The 25,227-nt window shown below is 31.0% G+C and overlaps 1 protein-coding gene across 1 annotated transcript in view; it reads left to right on the top strand.

The window, feature by feature from the left end:
- The window catches only part of LOC111621944 (endoribonuclease Dicer-like), a 132,753-nt gene that overhangs the window by 6,776 nt on the left and 100,750 nt on the right, over positions 1-25,227 (top strand). The window contains exon 3 of the mRNA XM_023364196.1: positions 17,585-17,735. Coding sequence (XP_023219964.1) covers positions 17,585-17,735 — 151 coding nt within the window. The remainder of the gene's footprint in view (positions 1-17,584; positions 17,736-25,227) is intronic.

The following is a 25,227-nucleotide window of genomic DNA, read 5'->3' as shown; positions in this document are numbered from 1 at the left end:
AGCAATGTTCCCTATGGAGCCACCATATTGGTTCATTAGTTTCAAGGTCATGGTATAGATTTCATGTTCTGTACATGCAGTAAACTGCAAGTTCCTTTGAGTTCAAGCCATGGAATTCATTTTATATTTTCAAATAGAGTATCTTTTCATTTAGAGGTTATTCTGACATATGAGGCTTTAACTAACTAGGTTTCAAAATAAAAAGCTATGTCAATGGCTCATATGATACAACACAAGGATAAATTTATTTCGATTTGAAATGCAAAATTAAAGAAGAAATTTGGAGATACTTGTTAAAATAAGAATATATTTAATTTTCTATATACACATGCATTTTTGCATTACACAAACTGCAAACAGGACAACAGAGTCGACATTCACTGTGCACAAAGTGATAAACGTCAATATTCACCCAGTTCAGGACCCACAGATCTAGCTACCAGTAGATTTCATAACTATCCTTTCTTCATTCTAGTAGTAATAGTACTAGGTTTTATTATAATTATCTTAGTTTAAATCAGGATTATATGTATATTGAATTTGCGCAAGAGGTTCGAACATGAGAGAAGATGTAATGATATCTATATATGATTGTCTCTGTGACGGGCATTTCATTCTCTGTCAACCCATTCGACTAATAAAACAATTTGATTATTATTGGTTTTGTCATCTTATCACGTGTTTCACAAACACATTTTCACAGAACCACCTGTGTGGCTGTATGATGATGCTGGTCTCCCCTTTAAATGTGCAGCATGTCAGTTGCTTCTATCTTAAACGTCTGCTTCTATTTTAAACATTTCCAACAACCTATAATATAGGAGATCATACAACATACTTTTTAATTAATTGTAAAACTTAGAAGTAGAGATTAGTAGGATATGAAGTCATGATTCAGAATAGGGTTCTAAATCATAATTCAATCATGCACTAGTACAAATCTTTTCCAATTAAAATTATAATTAACATGCTGATTTTCCTTATGCTTTGACTTAAAATAACATACTTTGTACAGAATATTAAGCCTTATTTAAAAGTAACTTTTACTGTCAAATATAATTTATATAAATAATAATCATAACTTCCATATTCTTTTTGTTAAACTTTTGAATTATTATTATTATTATTATGTTGGGTTTAGTGGATTATACTCGGTTCACACTGGTGGCTGTGTACTATGCCAGATCAGAGTCAAGGCATAGCAACCAAGAACTAAAATTAAATAAGTGTGTCAGTGTCCGTATTCAGGAATTTCCTAACAATATGGCATGTATTCAATATAGTGGCNTTTCCTTATGCTTTGACTTAAAATAACATACTTTGTACAGAATATTAAGCCTTATTTAAAAGTAACTTTTACTGTCAAATATAATTTATATAAATAATAATCATAACTTCCATATTCTTTTTGTTAAACTTTTGAATTATTATTATTATGTTGGGTTTAGTGGATTATACTCGGTTCACACTGGTGGCTGTGTACTATGCCGGACCAGAGTCAAGGCATAGCAACCAAAACAAAAATAAAATAAGTGTGTCAGTGCCTGTATTCAGGAATTTCTTAACAATATGGCATGTATTTAATATAGTAGCCTTCTGTAGTGTGATGTATGTATTTCTATTCAATCATAATGTTCCCAGGCTTTTGTGCAGTGTGTGTGTGGTATCACACATGTACAGGAGAGAACGACAGGTACAATAAGCACCTTTTCCATTCTCCACACATGCCTTATTTCCTGGGTGAGTTCTGTGCACTTGCTGATTTTTTCACTGCATGTGTTTTGTACATTGTGAGTGTTTGGAATGGCTATGTCTGTATAATGTATGTGATTTTATTGTGTTTGTCAATGAGTGTGATGTCTGGTCTGTTGTGGTAAATTGTTTTATCTGTCATTATGGCTCTGTCGTAGTACATTTTGTGCGTGTAGTTTTCCAATACTGTCTGTGGAATGTATTTGTAGTATGGTTTGTGGATGTCTAATTATTTGTGTTTGTTTGCAAGCTCTTGGTGTATTATATTTGCTACTTGATTATGTCTGTGTAAATAATCTGTATGTGCCAAGAGCTTGCTCCCAGAGGTAATGTGTTGTGTAGTTTCTGGCATGATGTGACATTTTCTGATGTGTCATTTGTGAGTGTTGTATCTTTGAGTATGTGTTTTCTGTAGTTTTTAGTATTTATGACCTGATCCTGTATGGCAATCATGAATCCTTCCGTCTCCCCAAAGAGGCATCCCCGATCTAACCATCTGTCTGACGCAGTTTTGTCATCAAAATCCTGGGCCAGGTCATAAGGATGCCTGCCATGGAGTGCCTTTCGAGCCCACGATTGCTTGATGGTGTCTATGCTTTTTATATGTTACATTCACATCATACAGACTTGACATAAGTTTAATGGTGTGCTATTTGAGTCTGCTAGAGTTACTGCTTTATGTAATTGTGATGTTTCTTGTTTCCTGTAGAAAACTCTTGCAGTGACTGTATTTGTTTGTAGTGAAGGTTAACTATGTTAATCAGGCCACGTCTGCCATCTTTACGTGGAAGGGTTAATCTTTCTATGGTGGATTTAGGGTGATATTGTTTATGCTTAGTAAGCATTGTTCTTGTTTTCCTTTGGAGTTGCTTGAGATCTGTGCGAGTTCAATGTATAACTCCAAAAGAGTATGTGATTACAGGAATGACATATGTGTTTATTGCTTTAACTTTGTATTTTGCATTTAACTGTGTTCTAAGTATAGCGTTTAACCTACTTTGGTATTCTTTAATTAATCGTTGCTTTATTTGTGTATGTTCTGTTAGCTTGGCCTGTTGGAATCCTAAATACTTGTAGAACTCACCCTCTTCCATGGATTCAATAATGTCCCCATTTCCAAGTGCAAAATCTTCTTTCTTCAGGATTCCTTTTTCTATGTGAAGTGTTTTTGCATTTGTCCATGCCAAACTCCATTTGTATGTCCTTGGTGTATGAGTGTGTGATTTGTAGGAGATGCTGAAGTTGTTTCTGTGTGGATGCATAAAGTTTTATGTCGTCCATGTACATGAGATGTGAGACTGTGTTGTTTTTCATGTCTGATATTGTAGCCATATTGCGTGTTGTTTAACATGTTGGATAATGGGTTCAGGGCTAGGCAGAACCAGAGAGGACTCAAGGAATCTCCTTGAAAAATTCCTCGCCTAATGAATATCTCATTTGTTTGTATGAAAGTGTTACTAACCCTGAGATGCAGTGTTGTTATCCAGTGCTGCATAGTGTTTTCGAAGAATGCAATGAGGTGATGGATGTATTTTGTACATGTGTAGAATATGTAGCAGCCAACTGTGTGGAACACTGTCAAATGCTTTTCTGTAGTCTATATATGCCATGTGTATGTTTCTGTGTTGTTTGTGTGCTTGCCGTAAAATGACTGAATCTATGAGTAACTGTTCTTTGCATCCCCTGTGATTTCTACGGCAACCTTTTTGTTGTTTTGTAAGAATGTTGTGTTCTTCAACATGTTTGTATATTTTGTTTGTGATACATGATGTCAATAATTTGTATAGTGTTGGGAGACATGTAATTGGTCTGTATTGTGTGGGGTCTGTGGTGTTGTTGTTTTTAGGTTTCATGTAGGTGATGCCTGAGTAAGAAATTTTGGCATGTCTTGTGGATTGATGATGATGTGTGTTAGATGTTTAGCTAGTTCCTGGTGCAGTGATGTACACTTTTTGTACCAGAAATTGTGAATGTTGTCTACACCAGGTGTCTTCCAGTTGTGTGTTCTGTTAATGGCGTAGCGGATGTCGTGTATGTTTATTTCAGCACAGGGCATAGTTGGTATGTTGTGCAAGTTTCTGTTCTCCTCCTTTATCCAGCCTGCATGAGCATTGTGTGTAACAGCATTGGACCAAAGAGAAGACCAATAAGTTGTGAGTTCTTCTTCTGTTGGTGTGCCACTTTGCTGTGTATCAGTGTTTGTTTTGGTACTGATTTGTCTGTAGAAAAGTTTGTCATTGTTTGAATAATTTATTTTGTTGTTTTCGTAGTGTACATGTTTTGTATCATTTGAGTCTTCATGCTTTGCTGCGAGTTTCTATTTTAGTATATTGATGTATTCTGTAATGTTTGTTGTGATGTTCGTGTTTTGTGTTTTGATTTTCTTGAAAATGTTTTTGAGTTGTTTCTTTAATTTTGTTGTTGTGTTGTTTTTAGTGTATTGTGTCAGCCTGCCTAATTGCTGTCTAATGTCATTTATTTGTGTTTCTATTCTTCTCTACCAGGCAGGCTTGTGATAGAATTGTGTTTTGTGTGTATCTGTCTGTGATTGTATTTTCAGACCATGGTGTGTTACAACTGTGACTGCCCCAGCATAAACTAATGTATGAATGTCTGAGAGTGTAGAAATTGAATGAATATAAGTGAGTGTTTACTTAATTTAGTGTTTTCCCTACTACCTTTGACGTGTTGATTTTTGGTATTCGTGGTCTTTGTGTGGGATCTGTGCCTGTATATTTAGTGAGTGTTTCCTGAAATATAAGTGAGAACTAAATCTATATCTATGTTACCAGTGATGTATGAGGAAGTGCCTGTAGTATCATTAGTTGTAGTTGTTGTATGTGTGCTATTATGAATGCTTGTTGCTGGATTATTATGACAGGTTATGTGATCTTCATTAATGTTAAATGTTTCTGTCTGTTGATGTATTTGATCAGCAACCTGTTGTTTGATAAGTTTGAGTGTTGTTTGTGGGATAAGATTGTTGTATATAATTGTTCTTTTTTGATCGACAACACTTTCTTCGGTGACAGTGAAGTGAGGATATTGTTGTGTGAATCTATGGTGTAGTTGTTGTCTGTATGCTGTCTGTATGTTGTTGTCTGTATATCATGTTTGTTTTGAGTTTTGTGATTACGTAGTATGTACAGATGATAAACGTGTTCATTTCCGTTGTTTATTTTATTTGTTGGTGTGGTTTTCCAGCCTTTGTGGTCTATGAATGCATTGCCACAGAAACACCAAGGCTAGGTTGATTTTTTACATCTGTTGAGGGCATTGCAGTAGCCATGCTTGGGCTGGCGCTTCTTTTGCCACCGGTAACCAAGGGAGACTGGAGCCTATTTTTCGAACGTGAGCCTCTGCCTAATTCACGAATGCGGACCTTGTTAACTCAGGTGACGTCCGTGCCGGTATCACACTTTGATCTAGTTACTACCATGATAAATATCTCCACAGAATGTGGGTGTGGTCACTCTTAGCTTCATTTCTGCCCATAGACCTTACTGGCATGGGTGTCCCTACCAGGAGCTTGTGCTCCAGCCTGCATTGACCTACGGATCAGTAAAATTACTGAACTCTCCCATCACAACCAGGTGGTGACCATGGGATAATAATAATAATAATAAATTAAACTTACACTCACATCATACAGACTTGACACAACATATAAAAAGCATAGACACCATTAAGCAATTATGGGCTCGAAAGGCACTCCATGGCAGGCATCCTTATGACCTGGCCCAGGATTTTGATGACAAAACTGCGTCAGACAGCTGGTTAGATCGGGGATGCCTCTTTGGGGAGACGGAAGGATTCATGATTGCCATACAGGATCAGGTCATAAATACTAAAAACTACAGAAAACACATACTCAAAGATACAACACTCACAAATGACACATGCAGAAAATGTCACATCATGCCAGAAACTATACAACACATCACTTCTGGTTGCAAGCTCTTGGCACAGACAGATTACTTACATAGACACAATCAAGTAGCAAATATAATACACCAAGAGCTTGCAAACAAACACAAATTATTAGACATTCATGAACCATACTACAAGTATATTCCATAGACAGTATTGGAAAACAATACGTACAAAATGTACTAGGACAGAGCCATAATCACAGATAAAACAATTTACCACAACAGATAAGACATCACACTCATTGACAAACACAATAAAATCACATACATTATAGACATAGCCATTCCAAACACTCACAATGTACAAAACACATGCAGTGAAAAAATCAGCAAGTGCACAGACCTCTCCCAGGAAATAAGGCATGTGTGGAGAATGGAAAAGGTGCTTATTGTACCTGTCGTTCTCTCCTGTACACGTGTGATACCACACACACACTACACAAAAGCCTGGGAACATTATGATTGAATAGAAATATATACATCACACTACAGAAGGCCACTATATTGTATACATGCCATATTGTTAGGAAATTCCAGAATACAGACACTGACACACTTATTTTATTTTTGTTTTGGTTGCTATGCCTTGACTCTGGTCCAGCATAGTACACAGCCACCGGTGTGAACCGAGTTACCCACTAAATCCAACACAATAATAATAATAATAATATTAGTTCATAGAATAAAGATTTTACAAATTTTTCATTTATAAGTTTTTTGAATTACATTAAATTGAGAATAATCAATTAGTTTCAGTGTTGTTGATCATTAATCCACTTACCAGGTATTAAACAACAATATAGTTGTAGTGTAGAAAAATTTGATTATATTTATATCCATAATTGTAAATTATATACAGTAAAACCTGTGTAAACCAAAGTAGCATGGTACTAAATATTTTTTTTCAGTTTGGCAGGTTTTCATTTTGAACAGGTTCTTTTTAACATAGAAAATTGTTCTATTCCAAATAACTTTTTTCTGTTTAGTCAGGTTTCCTTATTCAGGTTCCATTTTGGACAGGTTTTACTGTATTAACAAAAGTATTCTATATGAATACTTTTGTTAATGGAACCTGAATACAGTCGACCTCCCTCTAACACGGTAGATACATTCCGTTCTTTGTGAATCTATTTTGTACTAGTCCTTGCCAATCACAGCCTGGCACGTGTGAAGTTTACAGACTACGGCTGTTTGAAAGGTTTTCTTCCATAAAATTAATCGATTCCTAGACTAATTCGACTCAACATTTTCAAAATATACATATTTTTTTGGGAATAATCTGTTTAAACTATGCTATAAACAAAAAATTGTAGGATTACTTACTGAGTGTGCACTGTTTGACGTCACCATTGCTTAAGCTTGTTTTCGTCGTGGAGCTGCACATCAAATGGCGGCCGTGATTTCTGATGAGTTATTTTTCTGCGAAAACTTCGTTTAACTTTGGAGACATCATTAATAGAAATAATTTTTATGGCCGTTGAATAAGAAATGTTTCTTTCACAAGAAATGTATAAAATTAGTGCTGTATTAGACTTACGGTACCTAATTTACATACTGTACAGACGATAGTAAACTCAAGTTACTCGCCTAAACTCTCCGTAGCGTGGTGCTGGACAGCGGAAAGTATATATATATATATAATTATAATAAAGTTACAATAAATTAAGTTAATATATAATTATATATACAGTACCTAATTTATATATAATTATATGTACAGTACATAATTTATATATAATACTGTACAGACGATAGTAAACTCAGTTTACCCGCCTAAACTCTCTGTAGAGTGGTGCTGGACGGCAGAAAGTAGTTCGGCTGCCCGATGACGTTTTACTGAATTATATGATAGACTCGAAAATTTAATGTTTTTGTAAATAGTCAAAAACTTCAATTGAAGAATTATATCCTGAGTTATTACAGAAATTGTATGAATTATAGGAGTTTTTTTTACCATGTTTGTACAGATACTGTCGCAATTTTTTCGCCGTCATATAGGAATCCGAACTATAGGAACCCGTGTTATAGGGGGGTCGACTGTACTTTTGTTTATAATTTATGATAATGGATTAACTTAGGTATAACTTATATGCAGTGGTTTTTCTCATAATATATAATATTAATATGCCAAATATGTAATTTGGCATATTAAAAAAATGAAAGAAAAAAAATATATGACTTCTATGTCTAAGAATCAGTAAACATGTTGATATATATTCTACAATGTTTGTTTTTTTTATTTTCAATTTAAATCAAAATTCTCAGTTAAACAATTGCTTATATTCATATAATTATTTGTAAATTGCTTAGAAGATATATTTTGACATTTTTTATCATCAATTATGTAGGAATCATTCTCTCTTTGACACACAGTCTTTGAAGAATCTCATCCAGGATTTTCACCCACTCCTCTCTATCTTGGGCTTTCCCTTTCCAACAACTCGCACCCATCTTTCTCAAATCATTCTCCACATCATCTTTTCATCTATTTCTTGGTCTCCCTCTTGGTATTCTTCCCTCTGGCCTTTCTCTGTACACCTGATACACTTTTCTCTCAGGTTCCATTCATTCTAAATGCCCAATCCAACGAAATTTCCTTCTTTGAATTTTTGTTACAATATCAGATTTTCATATAAGTCTTAGAGTTCTTTATTACTTCTAATTCTCCACTCTTCTCTATCCTGCACTGGTCCATGTATTCTTCTCAGAATTTTCCTTTCAAATTTTTTCAACTGTTCTTCATGTTTTCTTGTCAGTGTCCAAGTTTTGGAACCATACATGATTACAGGTCTTATAATAGTTTTATTTATTCTAATCTTACTGCAACTTGATATTTGTTTAGATGTTATAATTCTTCTTATTTCTTGCTATCATTCTTGTCTTTATTTCCTCATCAATTTCATTCTTTTCTGTTAACTGTGCTCTTAAGTATTGAAATTTATTCACTTTTTCAAATTTATGGTGCTTTATATGTAGAATTTGTTCCCTTGACCACTGGCATTCTTTCCTTGTTAACTTCATATATTTTTTGTTTTTTCATCGTTAACTGCTAAGCCTTTATCTATAGCTGCATCATCCATCATTTTAAATGTCTCCTCAATTACTTTAGATCTTCCCAATATAACAATATCATCGGCAAATGCTAAGCACAGTAAATGTTTATTGAAAACTGTTCCACCTGCATCCACAACCATTTCTTCATATACTTTTCTCATTACCACTTCTAATACCAAGTTAAATAAAACTGTAGAAAGTGCATCTCCCTGCTTAAGCCCTTTCTTTATTTCAAATGTTCTTGAAATATATCACTAGATCTTAACCATATCCTCAGTCTTTCCTGAAGTTAACTTTGAGATTTATAAGTTTTTAAGGGATTCCCAATTCTTGAAGACTCTCCTAAACTTTCTCTTTTCTTATCATAAGCTATCATAAGCTTTTTTGTAAATGATAAAAAGTTGGTATATCTCAATATTATATTCATAGCATTTCTCTAGAATCAGTCTTAGTGTAGAAATCTGATTTATAGTTGATCTGTTTTTTCTAAAATTACATTGATAATCTCTTACTGTTTTTCCATGTATACTGCCAACCTTTTTGCTATTATTTTTGAAAAAAATTTATGAACTGCATTCAGTAAAGTTATTCCTCTGTAGTTACTACAATCTAATTTATCTCCGTTTTTGTGAATTTGGCAAATTACTCGTCTATTCCAGCTTTGTGGCATCTGCTCTTTTTTTCAGATTTTTCCTAACAAGCTTGCTTAACTCCAATTCCAATTTCACACTTCCTGCTTTTATCATTTCTGACACTATTCCATCCTCTCCAGGAGCCTTGTTGCTCTTTAAAGTTGTTATTGCCCACCTCAATTCTGTTAGTCTTGGATATTCACATCCCTCATTTGCACTTTCTTCTCCTTCATCAGAATCAACTTCTGTGTCTGCATCTTCTATTAGTGTGTCCATTTGACCCTCAATTGATCCTACTCCTTCGTTTATTAGTTCTTCAAAATATTCAGCCCATCTATCCAGAATTTTATTTTTCTCACTAATGATCTCTCCTCCTTTTCCTCTACAGAAACCAATTTTTGGTTGAAACCCTTTCTTCTCATAATGGAATCATTATCAGGGAATTATGTTAATCATACTACTATTAAGTAATATGAAAGATGAAGCAGAGAATGATCTTAATTCAAATGCATTTTTTCAGAGCTTCTGTAATGAAAATAATTTTTCAGAAACATTCAGATTCTAAATAATCATAGACTAAATATAGGAAGAGGTTTATACAAAGTTAAAAAAAAAAAATAATAATAATAATCCAAACTTGTCATGCAAGTTACAAAATAATTAAATTTATTGAAAGTTGTAAGTCATTAGCTTAGTGGGAGAGTTTTTGGATGAGAAATTCTCAGTTTTCAAAGTAGTTTGGTATTGATGGAACTTCATTACTTGAATCATTCTCTTGAATAGATATATTCTTGATAAGTCACTATCTTGTAACTTTTTATGTAACTGGTATATTTTATGAATCCCTTTTAATGATCATTCCTTTTTTTTTTTTTTTTTACAATATGATGGATGACATGTATACTTATGTAGGATTCTGCTCTTTTATGTTACCATCTATGGAGAGCTGTGTTGTGATATCTTATAAATTTAAAAAGGTTTAGGTTATTCTTTTATCGGTCCATCATTACACTTAACAAAATAGCTTTATCATATTGCAAGTAAAAGATGGCCGATAATTTTTTAAATTATAAATAAATTTTCAGAATTTAAGAAATCATATTTCAGATATAATATGTTGACCTTTCTTGATAAAACTTTTATTTTGATTTTATGTATTTGTATATAAAGATGACCCTCAAGTAATTTGAAATATTTTTGATGATTTTGTTCAAAAATGGTAATTGTCAAAATGATATATGAAGCGTGCAATGCCATAATGTTGTAAATACCATTTTTCTCTAACTACGTTTTATTGAAGAATTGAATTCTAAATGCAATGTTTTCTGCCACAAAAGAATATTTTGATGATAGTGGCACTGTAAGTGGCTGTGCTTTGAAGATGAATTTGTGTATAGATATAACGTTTAAAGTGCCAGAGTGCAAGGCATGTGACTTTTGGTGCTTAAAACGTTACGTCTTGTATTTATATCATTTTGATATTCCTGAGAATTTGTAACCTAGTGAGTTTTTTATCATTTTATTATAAAACTGAAATGATTTCATTCATTACAAAAAGTGTTTTTTACCTCTCCTGAAAAGTTTCTTTTTTGGCATTTAGAACATTATGGCATTGCACGCTTCATATATTATTGTTCCATTATATTCTTCAAGCACATAAAACATAGAATTGAATTAATTATCATTTAAATTCTATATAGTTCATTATTTAGCAGAAATAAAGTAAATGGGATAGAAAAGGCAATTATAAATAAAGTGGCAATTTAAATTATTGATACTATGATTCAAGAAAATCCTGAGTATTAGGCCTGAGCTTTACATTACTTGAAAATACAACTGAAAATGACATAGCTTAATAGTTTTTATGCTTTTATTTCAATAAACTTTATTGAAAATAAAGTTGAAAATATTTTAACCTATTTTGTTTTTGATAAGGCTTTTAGTTGTACTTTAGTTGTACTTAATAATAATGTTTTGTAAGTTATATCACAAAATGGAAGTTGTCTCATTGACATTATTTTTCATCTTTAATAAAAATGACTAATAAATGAAAATGTAATGCCTAGAATATAGATCATGAATTTCTTTATTACAAAGAAAGTGAAAAGTATAGTGATACATTTTTAACTAAAGTGGTACCTCGGTATACGTCTGCTTTAGAATACGTCCAATTCGGAATACATCCTGTTTGGACGAAACAAATTTTGCTCGGTATACGACTTAATTCAATTATACGTGCCATCTATGAACAAGTAGCACTATTGGTATACTAGACCAGACTAGACATTCGCAGTACCACAGTTTATAACTTTGTTAAATTTCTTCTGATTTTAATTAGTAGGTAAAATTTTATTATTTTTATTAATCATGAATTGCAAAAAGGCAAGTGAAAAGCAACAGAAAACTAAAAAAATGACTAGAATCACAATGGAGCTGAAAAAAGAGATTGATGAGGAATATGAAGGTGGTATGCGTGTTTGAGATTTAACTGTTGCATACCGTATTCTGAGAACGATGATATCGACAATCGCGAAAAATAAAGACATTATTAAATCTGTTAACGTTGCGAAAGGAGTTAAATCAATTTCTAAACAAAGATCGAAGACATTAGATGATGTTGAGAAATTGCTTTTGCTTTGGATAACTGAAAAACAGTGTGCTGGCAACATTGTATTGGAAGCAATTATTTGCGAGAAAGCTAAAAAGATACATGTTGATCTCATGAAAAATCAAGCATGAACTAGCCAGGAAAGCAAGGTGTTTAAAGCCAGCCATTTTTTTTCATGAGAACGGATTTTAATCATTTTTACATTACTTCTTATGGGAAAGGTTGGTTTGGTATGTCTTATTCGGTATAAGTTCAAACATTAGGAATGGATTAATGTCGTATACCGAGGTTCCACTATAATTGATTTCAGCAATTTCTGTCAGGATTCTGCATCAGCCAACCTGCAGGATTGAATGTTTAAATTGTTAAACATAGAATGTTTTAGAACAAACCATGTAAACAGAATCTTTGAATGTTGCCTTGTGAAGTAGTTTGATGAGTGGAACATTTGATGTAAAGTACCCCTTGTAGTGATGGGACAATTAATTGGAACTGGAAATCGGACAATTTTTAGGAAATGGAATCAAGAAAATATCATTACAATTTCTGATTCTTAAAAATGATTCTTCCACATTTTATAAGCAAACTAATTATTTGTTTCAGGTGAAGATTAAAAATTTTTCAAATTACGATACTAACAATTAAATATTAGTTTATTGGAAACTTTCACATTGACAAAACCAGGGCTGCAGAGTCAGTAAAAAACACTTGACTCTGACTCCTGATAATTTTAGTAGGCCAACTCTGACTCCAGCAAAATTAAATACCAAGTCATTTTATGGGAGGCAGAGGTGCTCTTAGGGGGTTACCCTATTCTGAACTTTAAAAGGAGTCCCAGGCATTTACCCAAATACTTTTATAGTTAGTATTTTTAATATTTAACTTACATTAATATTTATTTGTANTTTAATCTTTTCTGCTGCTTGAACTGTTGAACTTTTAAAATGCACTTTCATATTCCTACAAAAAATTTTTTACAGTTTTTTTTTTCTCATCTAAAGGGACAGATTTTTTCTTATAGTTTAACCTAGGTATTGGCATTACCAATTTGAGAAAGGAGCATTATTGGCATTGCATTCAAAAATTATCTGAAAATACCCATGTCTATCTGCCTTTCTCATCTGTAGATAATCATTTATTAATGACATATTTTGTTCGTTCCTTAAATTGTTTGACTTTCTTTTGTGGTTTCGTAATCTCTCAGTTTCAACTGTGTCATTTCACATTTTTCATGTATTGATGAAGTTCAAGAAATTTTTTTTCATTTAAATAAAAAAAACCTAATTAAATTTAAAATGTCGGAGTCGACACATTTTTCCCAACTTCGACTCCTCTGGCCAGAAATTCCTCCCGACTCCAACTCCACAGTCCTGGACAAAACAGAGTATGCAATGCCCCATACATGAGGTGATGTCCGTCAGAGTGATGAGGGTCAATACTAACTGTTCCCAGTTTATGGGAGATAGGGCAATAGTCCATCTTGACTGGGAATCTATATTATATATACAGTAGAGCATCGATTATCTGAATATTGATCAACCAAAATGTTAATTAACTGAAAGCTTTCCAGTCGACAAATTTAAATTTCCGCTAGTGCTGTGGCGCTGCAATCTTTGGCTATGTCTTGGGCTACTCCAATATTATTTTTGTTGGTGTATGTGTGTTCTAGCTGGCAGCACTGGTGCAACCATGAGAGAGTACTTAAGGACATGCCAGGATTTGAATGAATTTCAACATGGGATAGGTTAATATATTTTTTCATACATAATCAGTTATCCGAAAAATCGTTTTTACAAACAACCCCAGTTCCCAATTGATTCGGATAATTGATGCTCTACTGTATATTTATATATACTGTATATAGAACCACCACACACAAATAACATAAATTTTAAAATTAATTTGATTTACAATTTGAAAGTTTCAAAACAACTTTTGAACAGTTTTTAAGAACATTTGTTTTAATTTTCATTTGATTTAATTTTAATTTTTTTAATTAATTGCAACAGTTTCTTTTTGCAATGTAGCTATAGAAATTGTTTTAGTGTTGTTTTGCACAAAAGATAATCAAATGTAAATTTATTTTAAGTTTTTAGTAATTTCATTAACTTTTTGCTTTATAAATTTGTCAGTTTTTAAAAAATTTTAATTATAAACAAGTTAGCGTGATAGTTCAATGTTATCTAGTTTCAAATCAAGGCTGGTGGTCGCAAAAAAATATTTAAGTGTTGGAAAAACAGTTTAAAATGTACACAAAATTATATGTTAATTGAAAATATATATAAAATTATTATTAATATTTAGTATGTTTACTTATAATGATAAAACTACTTTCTCATTATAATTATGAAAGTTTTTGTTATGATTCACAGATGATGCCATAATACATTAAATTTTCAAATGTGATTTGTGCAATTCTAAGTAAAAATACTTGTTCACAATAAGTTTAATGCTGTTTTGAGTTTTAAAAATTGATTTTTCAAGATGTGTCGGTCAAGATATTCATGGCTGAAGTGAATGAATTCAAAAATCGGTTAACTTGTGATGATGATATTTGTTCAGTTTGTTGCATCATTTGCCGAACCTCATTTAGTATTAATAAATACAGTGAAGTTAAATTATTTATGAGACATTTTCCTTGTGAGAAGCGTGGAAAAAGCACATCTCTTTATCTTCCTTTTCCCAGGTCATTGCATCTGCCAATAAAACAGATTCTAAAGATGGTGACCCTAGATGAGATGATGGGATAGTTCGTTGAGTAAAAATGGAATTAGCTGTAATTTCTTTGGAGATAGTGTTGCAATATTAGCTTTATTGGAAATAAGTTTACAAATTTATTTTGTAGTGCACAATAAAAAGTATGGGTATCCACATATAAATGGAGAATTTTCACATTTCTTTCAAAAATTTGAATCTGGATTTCCCAATTGTTTTCCATTCTTAAGCTTTGTTTATTAATTAATGAATTTACGTGTAATGTAAATCGTTAATTTTTCTAAACTGAGATAAACTTTTAGAAAATATTCAAAAGAATCGGAATTGGGAGTTTTCAACAGAATGAAAATCAAAATTGGGGGAAATTTTGGTATTGTCCTATTACTAATTCCTCATACAACACAGTATTTCTACAACATGGTTTGAAAATTGGGGATATCCCCCATAAAATACAATTTCCAGTTTCACTCTAACATAAATCCTCCACACGAAATTTCACAATTTTTAAGTGTAAACTTTGTTGTTTTGATATATATATATATCAAACATTTTTTTTTATTTAAGTAAGTGCATGTTATCTCAAATTTGCCCATGGATTTTAGAATATTGAAATTTTCAAATTATTTTATGCTTTTTTATCAGGTTTACTTCAATGAAAACTGATAGTGCAATTTTTTTTCTTCCTTGTCCTAACTTTTTTATCAACTAGATATCATTGTCATTGCTTTCAGATTTTAGCTCTTAAGACTGTCACTGTTTTTTTTTTGTAGATTAATCTTTGTATTTAGTAAAGTTTATTTAAATTTTTTTAGGTAATTGTTATTAAACACTTTAACTGTGGGTATTACTTACCTAAAAATGTTACTTCATTCATAAAAATGACGAACAAAATACAGGGATATTTCAGTACTCAAACAATTCAGTATTCGAACACAAATTCTGGAAAAAGTCACTTGGTACTTGACTGAACGAATGAGACTCACTAGAACAAATTTTCAATTAATAATATATTTTTATTTCTTTGTCCATAAAACTTTTCTATGCTAAAAATAAAAAATACAAAAATGTTGCTGATACTTTTGATCAAAATCAACAAAAAAGTTGAGATGATGATGATATTTTGTAAAAAGAAAACACCATTTAACTAAAATTAATATTAACAAGTAATATAGTAATTTTAATTGTGATTGTTAATTAATTGATTGGATATAAATTATCGATTGTTTTAATAAACATATTTCTCTTACAAGTTAGTAATGAAAAAAAATAGTATACATTTGCTAACTTCTGGAACATAATTACTTCATGTTATACAAAACAAAGGACTAATACAAAATGTAACCCTATGTTTTGCATTAGCCCTTTGCTTCATATAGCACAGATTTGCATAATTGCGGCACTTTTTTTTTAACATAATTACCATGTTATACGAGGGATACCTGTATTTATCTTGAAATGTGAAGAAAGCCTAATGTTTGGAGAGACATAATAAAAGATTTGTTATTCAAAAGTGTTTTTGACTGATAATTGTAGAGTTGAATAATTCCCTAGAATAGAGTTTCCTTAGGATTATTTGCTAACTTTTGAGAGATCAGTTGAAGTCAAAAGACAATCTAAACTTCAGGAATGAATGATTTAACTGTTTCATCTAGGTTAGGGCATTGCAGCTAAAATACAAAAATTTTAGTATAGTCATATATAATGCTGAGATAATTAATCGATCAGTTTCTCTATAGAAGATAAATCAAGTATATGCTTGAAGCATGAAATTGGGCCTTTACTGACACTTTTAGTTTGATTTTTATCAAAATACTCACTCAGAATATTATCTGATCTATCTTCAGTTCAAGATTGTATATGTATTTACTTTTAACGTTTTTGTTTTTGTCTTCATGTATTGTTGATTATACAAGTTCAGAAGAATCTGGAAATTTTCAAAACTGAAAAAATAGATGCGGTTAAAAAAGATGTATATTGTCAATAGTTACCAAGTTTGATTTTCAGGTAGGCTGATGCTTAGCTGAAGCAAACTGATACATAGGCATAATCATGTTGATTTTTAATTTTTATCAGTTTATTTTCAGGTAATGTGGAACCCTGGCAGTAGACTTTTTGAGAGTTAATGTTGTCATTATTTATCAGTTTTTCAGTAGACTCAATAATTTAATTTTAAGACTAGATTCTCAGATTAACTGTTCAAAAGATATAATAAAAATTGTCTGGTAATGGTTCCATTATAATTTTACCAAACATCAAAAGAATTCTTATTAATGAGTCTTATCTGATATTTGGAACTTTTTAGGATTTTCATAATCTAATAATAAAATTTTAAATTACTAATATACATACTTCAGTGTTGCATTGTGGTAATATAATTTACTATAAAAAAATGATTTCTGAATATTTATAACTATAATATTTTCAAAAATTAAGATTAATCTGAAAATAAAATATTTTAAAAAATGATAAGCTCTTCCCTAAGTAAAATTTAATCTTATACTGTGAAAATATAACAATATTTATCTAATGGAAATAATTCATATTAGAAATACAATTTTATTTTTAAAACTTTGTAAACCATTTCTCAAATATATTTGTTTATCATTTGAGTAAGTTTACATAGAGAATGCATACATTAATCATGAATGTTTTACTTATATTTGTTTAGTAAATATACCATTTATTGTTGCATTATATATTCTAAGTTGTATTAATCTAGTGTTCATAATGCATTATTACCATTTCAGTGTAACAAATTGCAATATTTCAATATTGAATAATAAGTTATGTAATTTTTTCTTTCCAACAATTAATGTAACTATTTCATTTTATGTCGAAAATGTAAGAATTTTAATTTTGATTTTTATAAATTTTTTGTTTTTAAATTATAGCTTGAAATTCTTGATGCCGCACGAAAGAAAAATGTCATTGCCTGTCTTGGAACTGGTGCAGGAAAAACTTTTATTGCAATAATGCTGATAAAAGAATTGGCACATCAAATTCGAAATGGAGAAAAGAACACAGTATTTTTAGCTCCAACAGGTTTGTATTTAACAATGCTTCTTCTAATTTCTTACTATATATTTATGAAATATACCATTTTTAAATCTTTACTCTTTGTATAAGATTTTCTTTGGCATATTTTATCACATTTGTCATATAGTAAAAAAAATAATCAAACTGAACAGCTAACACTTAAACATATGTTTCATGAGAATGGCCTGTATGAATAAAAGCAAAGGAAATGCTATTAAGCAGATGTGTCAAACTCATTTAAACAATGGGCCATTAATGCGACTGGTAAAATTAACGCAGGCCACATCACATTTACAAATTTTCTTAAAATTATAATTTGAAGTGAGAATGCAAGAATTAAAACACATTATTAAGGAAATTAAAACACATAATGTAGTTCAGTGAATTCAACTCAATAATATATAATTACTATAGTGTTTTTATTTAAACATTTATTTTATGTAATGTACATATTTATAAAACTAAAATTAATTGTTTTCAATGGAAACTTGCCAGCACTATCTTCCTCCTCCTAGTTTTCTAATATCTGGATTCAGACTGAGAACAATCATCATTGTGGCAGATAGATGTTTATCAGTTAATCTTGATCTGTAAGCCGTTTTATGTCATTTCAGAGCATCGTAGCTGCAGGCCATGAAAAATCACACCGGGGTCGCCAGTTTGACACCCCTGCTATTAGGAATAAAAGCAAGTGCTTTGAGCAAAAGGTAGAAGCAAAAGCATTTTCTCTGTTTGGTATGAATAATGATTATCATACTCTTCTGAGCAAATACTTTTGGTAAATGAGTAAAAGGTTCTCGACGTGCAAGTTATATCACATTTAACATTGTCCCCATGTTCTATTTTATTAACTGTATTAAATTTATATTAATCATATGTGTGTTGGCCTTTGTTAAGTAGTATAGATATGGATATCCAACTAACATCAATGGTAGTGAATATACATCTGGCATTGCAGGTAGTTTGTATGTTTAATGTGGATTTTCCTTTTCAATTAATGTAATCATCACCATGAATTCTAGGACTCTAGGTTTTTCTATTCCTATGTGAGTATATTTTCTCCGCAACATTGCTCATAGTTTGTGATAATATTGACTGCTCTAAACCATGTTCTTCTCTTATGCTTTTTTGGAATCCAGGATCATCTAAATATCATAAACATATTTTCATTTTTTGTAAAGAAATTAGCACATTACTGCATGATTCAGTTGTCACTCCTAAAACATTATGTGCCAACAATTCAATACTTTCTTCTTCAAACTTATGCCTTGAAATCACTGACTTGTGGAGAGGAACAAAGTTTGTAATATTTATCCTTCCTTAGACTAACTACTTCAGCTATGGTTAAATGTTAATAGAAAATAAACCTAGATAAAAAAAACCAAGCCATATTTCTTGCAATTGAGTCTACATATGACTAGATGCATGTATTTTCAAGGGTATGCTTATAATTCGAAGTAAATACTTACTTTTATTCACATGGAATACTTATTACTAAAGCAAAACTTTCATTTAAAAGCATTTGTTTCATGCTCATAAGTTTAAGGTTTTGCTTCTATTTTTATTCATATGGCTAAAAGGATTTTCTTCATATTACACAAGAATAAGGTAATGCTTGTTTTTATTCATATGGCTCAGTGTGTAAATTAAAAAAAATTCTATTAAGATATAATGATATAAAACATTAATATTGTACAATAAGGACTAAAATGGAGAGAAAAATAAGGACTAAAAAGGAAGAAAATATCTTTAAAAATATAAGCTGATTATCAATGGTTTATTATATTGAGTTATTCTATTTAGCTACATTTTGAAATAGTTGCTTGGTTTACAGAATATAAAGAAGCAATATCATTAAATTTAGAAAGAATGAATGTAAATCAATGAATTTATATAATAGAAAACTGTTATAAATGTTTATACAAATATTTTTTATGCAATTCAAAGTACTAATGCTGGAACAACTAACATCAAAACCATACCTTTCATACTTTTCCTGGTTGGGTTTATTTATGATAAGCAAACAAACTTTTTTAGTTTCTTCATAAACCTGATTCAGGTTTAGCATTAGCATTCAAAAAATACATTGGTTCTGAAATTCCATAGATGAATGTTAAATGCATTCTATGATCTTAATGTTTAAATTTAAAATATTCAATATGTAAAAATAAGTATACTATAAAATATCCAAAGAGTAACTGAAATAATTTATTATTGAATATAATTCAGCACATATCAGGCCCTAATAACTTGCATTTTCTCTCTGTATAAAACTGTCCCTTGTTTCTAGATCAGGGATGGGCAACCTTTTTCTATGTAAGGGCCGCATTTCAAAACTTTTGAATTGACGTGGGCCGCATACAAGAGAAAAGAAAAAAAAATGTCAATAAATCACAATTATTTATTCATATATAATTATAAATTAGCAAAGGTATACTTAATTAAACTTCTGGAACTAATGTAAATGGAAATATTTTGTTAAATATTAGTCACTGCTTGTTTTAAATTAGTTTTGATGTGTCTGTTAGCCGGTTTCTTGTTTTAATTTTTACTAAATTCATTACAGAAAAACTATTCATATAAATAAGTTGTAGGAAAATAACGTTTGAATTTTTGCTGCATACTTCTTCAAGCTGGGAAATTGATATATTTATTCATATTTTATGTGACATGGGCCACAAAAAATATTAACGTGGGCTGTGGGTTGCCCATCCCTGTTCTAGAGAGTTATCAAATAAGGAACAGAAAAGGAGAGTTTTATAATTAATGCATTCATTTTTTAATGCTTTGTAAATTTCTAGTGTTTTGAATGTTCTTAAATGCTGCTCATCCAAGACTGGTTTTATAATCTTATCTTTACTTACAAGGAGACCCTACGGCTTTGGGGAAACGGATTTTGATGATCTTTGGTGTAGAGATAGTACACCATGTGAGTGTACTACCTGTAAAATACTAAAGTGCAATACTCAAATATAAATCGAGAAAAACGAACTTAGTTTTTTTTAGCACTTTATATATAAATTATACGTGCTTCCATTTGAGTGTCCTGTGGCTGAGTGGTAATGATCCTGACTCTTATGCTTGAGTTCCTGGGTTCGATTCTTGTGTATGTTTTTTTTTAATTCATAAATACTTATAATGTATTTATTTATTTACTCATTCATTTATTTCTTATTTATTTATTTAAATTTAATTTCTACTATTCCAAGTCTAATATTTTTTTACTTTTGTTGACAATAACTGCACATTCTTGACACCTATGTGTCAACTTTCCCATCTAATTGTTATCACTAACTGTGACGGATCTAATTCTCACTAGGAGCGTTTTTTTCTATCGGAGTTCTTTTTCACTCGCTCTTTAACAGTTCGTTTCTGTATTTCGACATGAATAGACGTATTTGTGCAGTGAAATTTATTTTGAATAATTATTTTATAATTAAAAAAATGTCATCAGAGAAGCAAGTTCTTCACGTTGTGACGAAAAAATTGTTGATGATAACTCTTTATACAGTGATGTATCGAAGCAGCAGCTAAAAGATGGAGTAGTGTATTATGAGAGTTTACTTTTCGAAAATAATTTAATTGCAATAACATCTTCTGATACATTATCTGAAAATGCTATGCTGATAGGCACAGAATTATACAATAATACATTGGATGTGTTGAATGGGAAAAATCTATAAATGTTGCAGTTTCGGAACACTGTAGCATTGTTAATTATTATATCTCAAAAATGGTTAACAAAGCACACCAAAATAAAACCAGTTCTTTGAAAACAAATTTTTCAAATTAATAAATTTAAAATAAATGTATTTTGAATGTCATACTGTTTTTTGTTTTTATATATATATATATATATACAGTATGTAAATATGTATGTTAATTACAAAATAGTATTGGTTGGAAAATAATAAATCATTTTCTGACCACTTTCTTAAATGAATCTAAAAATTTTGATGTATGATATAAATGTAAATATTAAACTACCTGACACCTTTTTGCATGAAAAATTTAATAATTCTGTACAATTTTGTAATTCTACACAATAAAAATAAACTTTAATTATAAGTGAGCATTTTTAAATTTTATGTTTAGATCATTCTTTTAATTTGTTTTTCAAAAACATATTATTTAAATTTACTGGGAAGTAGATCAACAGAAAAAAATGATTTTAATAAACAAAATGACAAAAAAAAATTAAATAATTTTTTGTATTGCTATTGGTTTGTTGCCCAAATGATTATCGCCCAGTCGATCTTTTAATTTTGTTGTTTTGTCCCTGAACAAAACCACAAAATTAAAAGGATATGAATACAGGTATACCTTGGGTTACGTCATTTTGAATTAAGTGGTTCTCGATTATACGTCATTTGTCAAAAAAAATAAACTTGACTTTTTTTCCCCATATAAGTCATTTTGTTCGACTTTACATCTGTCCGCCACAAATATTGAAACTGTAATATCACTAGAAAAGTGTTAAAAGCACATAAAATTATATGAAAATACGTTTACAGTAAATGTTAATATAATCATCATAAATCCTAGAGAATGAAACATGAAAACATCTGTCCCTCTGTGTTGTTGTTGTTGTCTTATTTAACAGTCTTTAAGAGCTGAATATTGGTGTTTTTCACGGTAGTTCTAATATCTACCATTTGGCATTGTTGTCAGCGCCACTCGATGTTGGTAAATTTAACATAAATTAGTTTATTTTCTACTATCACAAAATAATTTTAATAACTGTATTTGTTATTTAACCTTATAAAATCATTTTATTTTATAATGTCTTAGAGCAAACCACATTCACAAATAAAGAGTCTGCGATGTACTGTAAACATTGCCAAATTGTAAACATGTACATTTACAAATATGTACATACATGTATTTGTAAATTTAGATTACTTTTTTTCTGTACTATATTAAAAACTAAAATTTATTTGTTTGTAAGCTTAAAATAGATTCTTATTAACCATATATTATTAAAAATTATAAATATTTATAAATAAATACATTTATAAATAAAATACAGAACTGGGAATGGTTATTTGTGGTTTATCCTAGTGACAAGTAAATTTGACTTGAGTCGCCTCTCCTGGAACAAATTACCGATGTAGGATGAGGTATACCTGTATCACTTTCTCAATTTAAATTTTACAAACAATAATTTAATCAAATAAATTGTAAAAATACAAAAAGTACAATTTTATTTAAAACTATGTTTACACTTTTTAAACAACATTTTGAGTGAAATAAATTATTAATTTAAGTGAAAAGCAGCATATCCTAACATGCAGTATTGCTTGCTCACCAGCATTTCCCTTGCTGAGAGCTAGGGGCACTGACTACAGGATGACATTTTGAAGTGCCATGTGATCAAAAGGACCAGTCCCTAAGTGAAACTACTGGCCACTTATACTATATTTGAAACCATCGTTCAGATTCCACTTTTATTTGTCATTCTGAATTGTCTACAAAAATATTTTATATAAATTAATAGGTCTAAACTGGTAAGTTAAACTATGTAAGAAACCACTCACTGTTGTCCAGTCTGTTGCCATATACTTCTGAGCAAATTCTATATACCTTGCCTTGTCATTTGCAGTAGTGGCTGGTGCCAGCTTCATTTTCTTCCAGACAATATTTGGAAATCAATTTAACACATGTATTGTATCATGGTGCACATTAAAACAGAGTTCTCACCAAATCTCCTTACAAGATAATGAAGAGTTTAATGCTTTGTGTACAGTGTTATGGTTATCTCTGTCAGACTGTTTTGGTTTGCATCTAGAACTCTTTTTTGTGCCATGTTCTGGTGGATTTTTCAAATAATTATTAAAGGCATGAGGTCACAGCCTAATTTTCTGGCAATTTCTTGGTTATTCTGTCCATTTTCAAGAAACGCTTCAATTTTTCTTTGTCAGAGAGCCTTTTACCACATAGCATTTTGTCTCAAATAATCAAATTATATGTATGTCTATTATATGATAAAATAGCATTAAACTCATAAGCAAAAACTGGAAATTAATACCTTTATTTTCAGTGAGGTTATATATTTTTTTCATTAATTGTAATTGGTGCTTTTTTAAAAATATGCAAATTTTTTGTAATAGACATATCCAATAATATAATAAAGGGTATGATTGGATTGGATTTATATAATAAAGGGTATGATTGGATTGGATTTATACTTAGTTTTTGTAAAATTTTATCTTAGTCTCCACTTCTTAAGTTATTGTTACAATCAAATTATTTTCGTTTTAGTGTTGAGGTTATAATTTCTCAGGGCACTGTATTGCTTATAATTTGGAGGATATATATATATATACACACACACATACACAGTCAACTCATATTCATACAAATTGCTAGAGGAACAGTAGTTAGTTTGCTTTATTGAAAATTCATATGAATGATTTTCAGAGCTTAGGTCAAGGTTGTGTAATTTAGAGTTAAGGATTAATAGACAAAATCTGTAAATTACAATATTTTGAATTAATTGGGTGCAATTTGAAAAAATTGTAAACCTAAAAATTCCCACTTCATCCATCTGTTTTTCCTTAATTTTGAGAATGGAGTTAGGTAGAGGAAATCTGAGACCAGGTATGGAAACCTTAGGAGTAACGGGCCTCTGTTAACTATATACGGATGTGAGCCTGCGGATTTTTTACAGGGCTCTTAAAAAATTTCAAATTTTATATCAAGTGTAAAGATCTTCAGAAAACCCCAGAGAATTTGAACTAGATCAGAGGTCATCGATTGAAATAACAATTAGATGGAAAAGTTGACACTTAGGTGTGAAGAATGCACCGTCATTGTCAACAAAAGTCAGTCACGTGTCAGTTTTCCCACGCGAATGATATAAAAGGTGCTGACCACCAGAAGCTTGTGAGTTCGCACACAGAAGTTATATTGCATTGGTAGAAGATATCGACCAAGCCCAACTCTGGCATAAAGAACTGTTATTGCCACATATAGCACTTTGAGGTTGTGGCCGCCAGCGCCAGAGATCCTGAACACTGTTTGGCAACACTTGCCAAGATCACGAACTCTGTCTGGCAACACTTGCCAACAAGAGTGGCTGAGAACGTCGAAAAAGAAAAGGCGCGAAAGTTCGTTGGATTTTGTCCGGGTGTTGCCCGTGGATGTCTGTGACAGTTCTAACCTTTTCTAATAAAGTTCTTTTTTGTTACTGTTCGTGTTTGCCTGCTTAATGTTAGATCTAAACATCAGTAGGATTGAATGACAAAGTGGTGACCCGAACGTGATCCGATTAATGAACTACCTGGACTTTCGACTGAATTGGATAGCGAACAACTCTGTGTCTATGATGGAACTTTTTTAACAGGATATGCAGGTATGATCAGTTTCTAAATCGTAAATTCGATAGGAAGACGGTGGGTAAATCTTACCGAAGACTAGGAGTACGTGACTCAGGCTAAGCTTTATCCAAGACTATCCCGCTTTCTTTGTAGCCGCATAGTTAAGCGCCCGGAATGGC

This window comes from Centruroides sculpturatus, unplaced genomic scaffold (assembly GCF_000671375.1).
Source record: "Centruroides sculpturatus isolate CEXI.00-Female unplaced genomic scaffold, Cexi_2.0 scaffold31, whole genome shotgun sequence".
NCBI classification, from domain to species: Eukaryota; Metazoa; Arthropoda; class Arachnida; order Scorpiones; family Buthidae; genus Centruroides; species Centruroides sculpturatus.
This window is presented reverse-complemented; position numbering and strand designations above follow the sequence as displayed.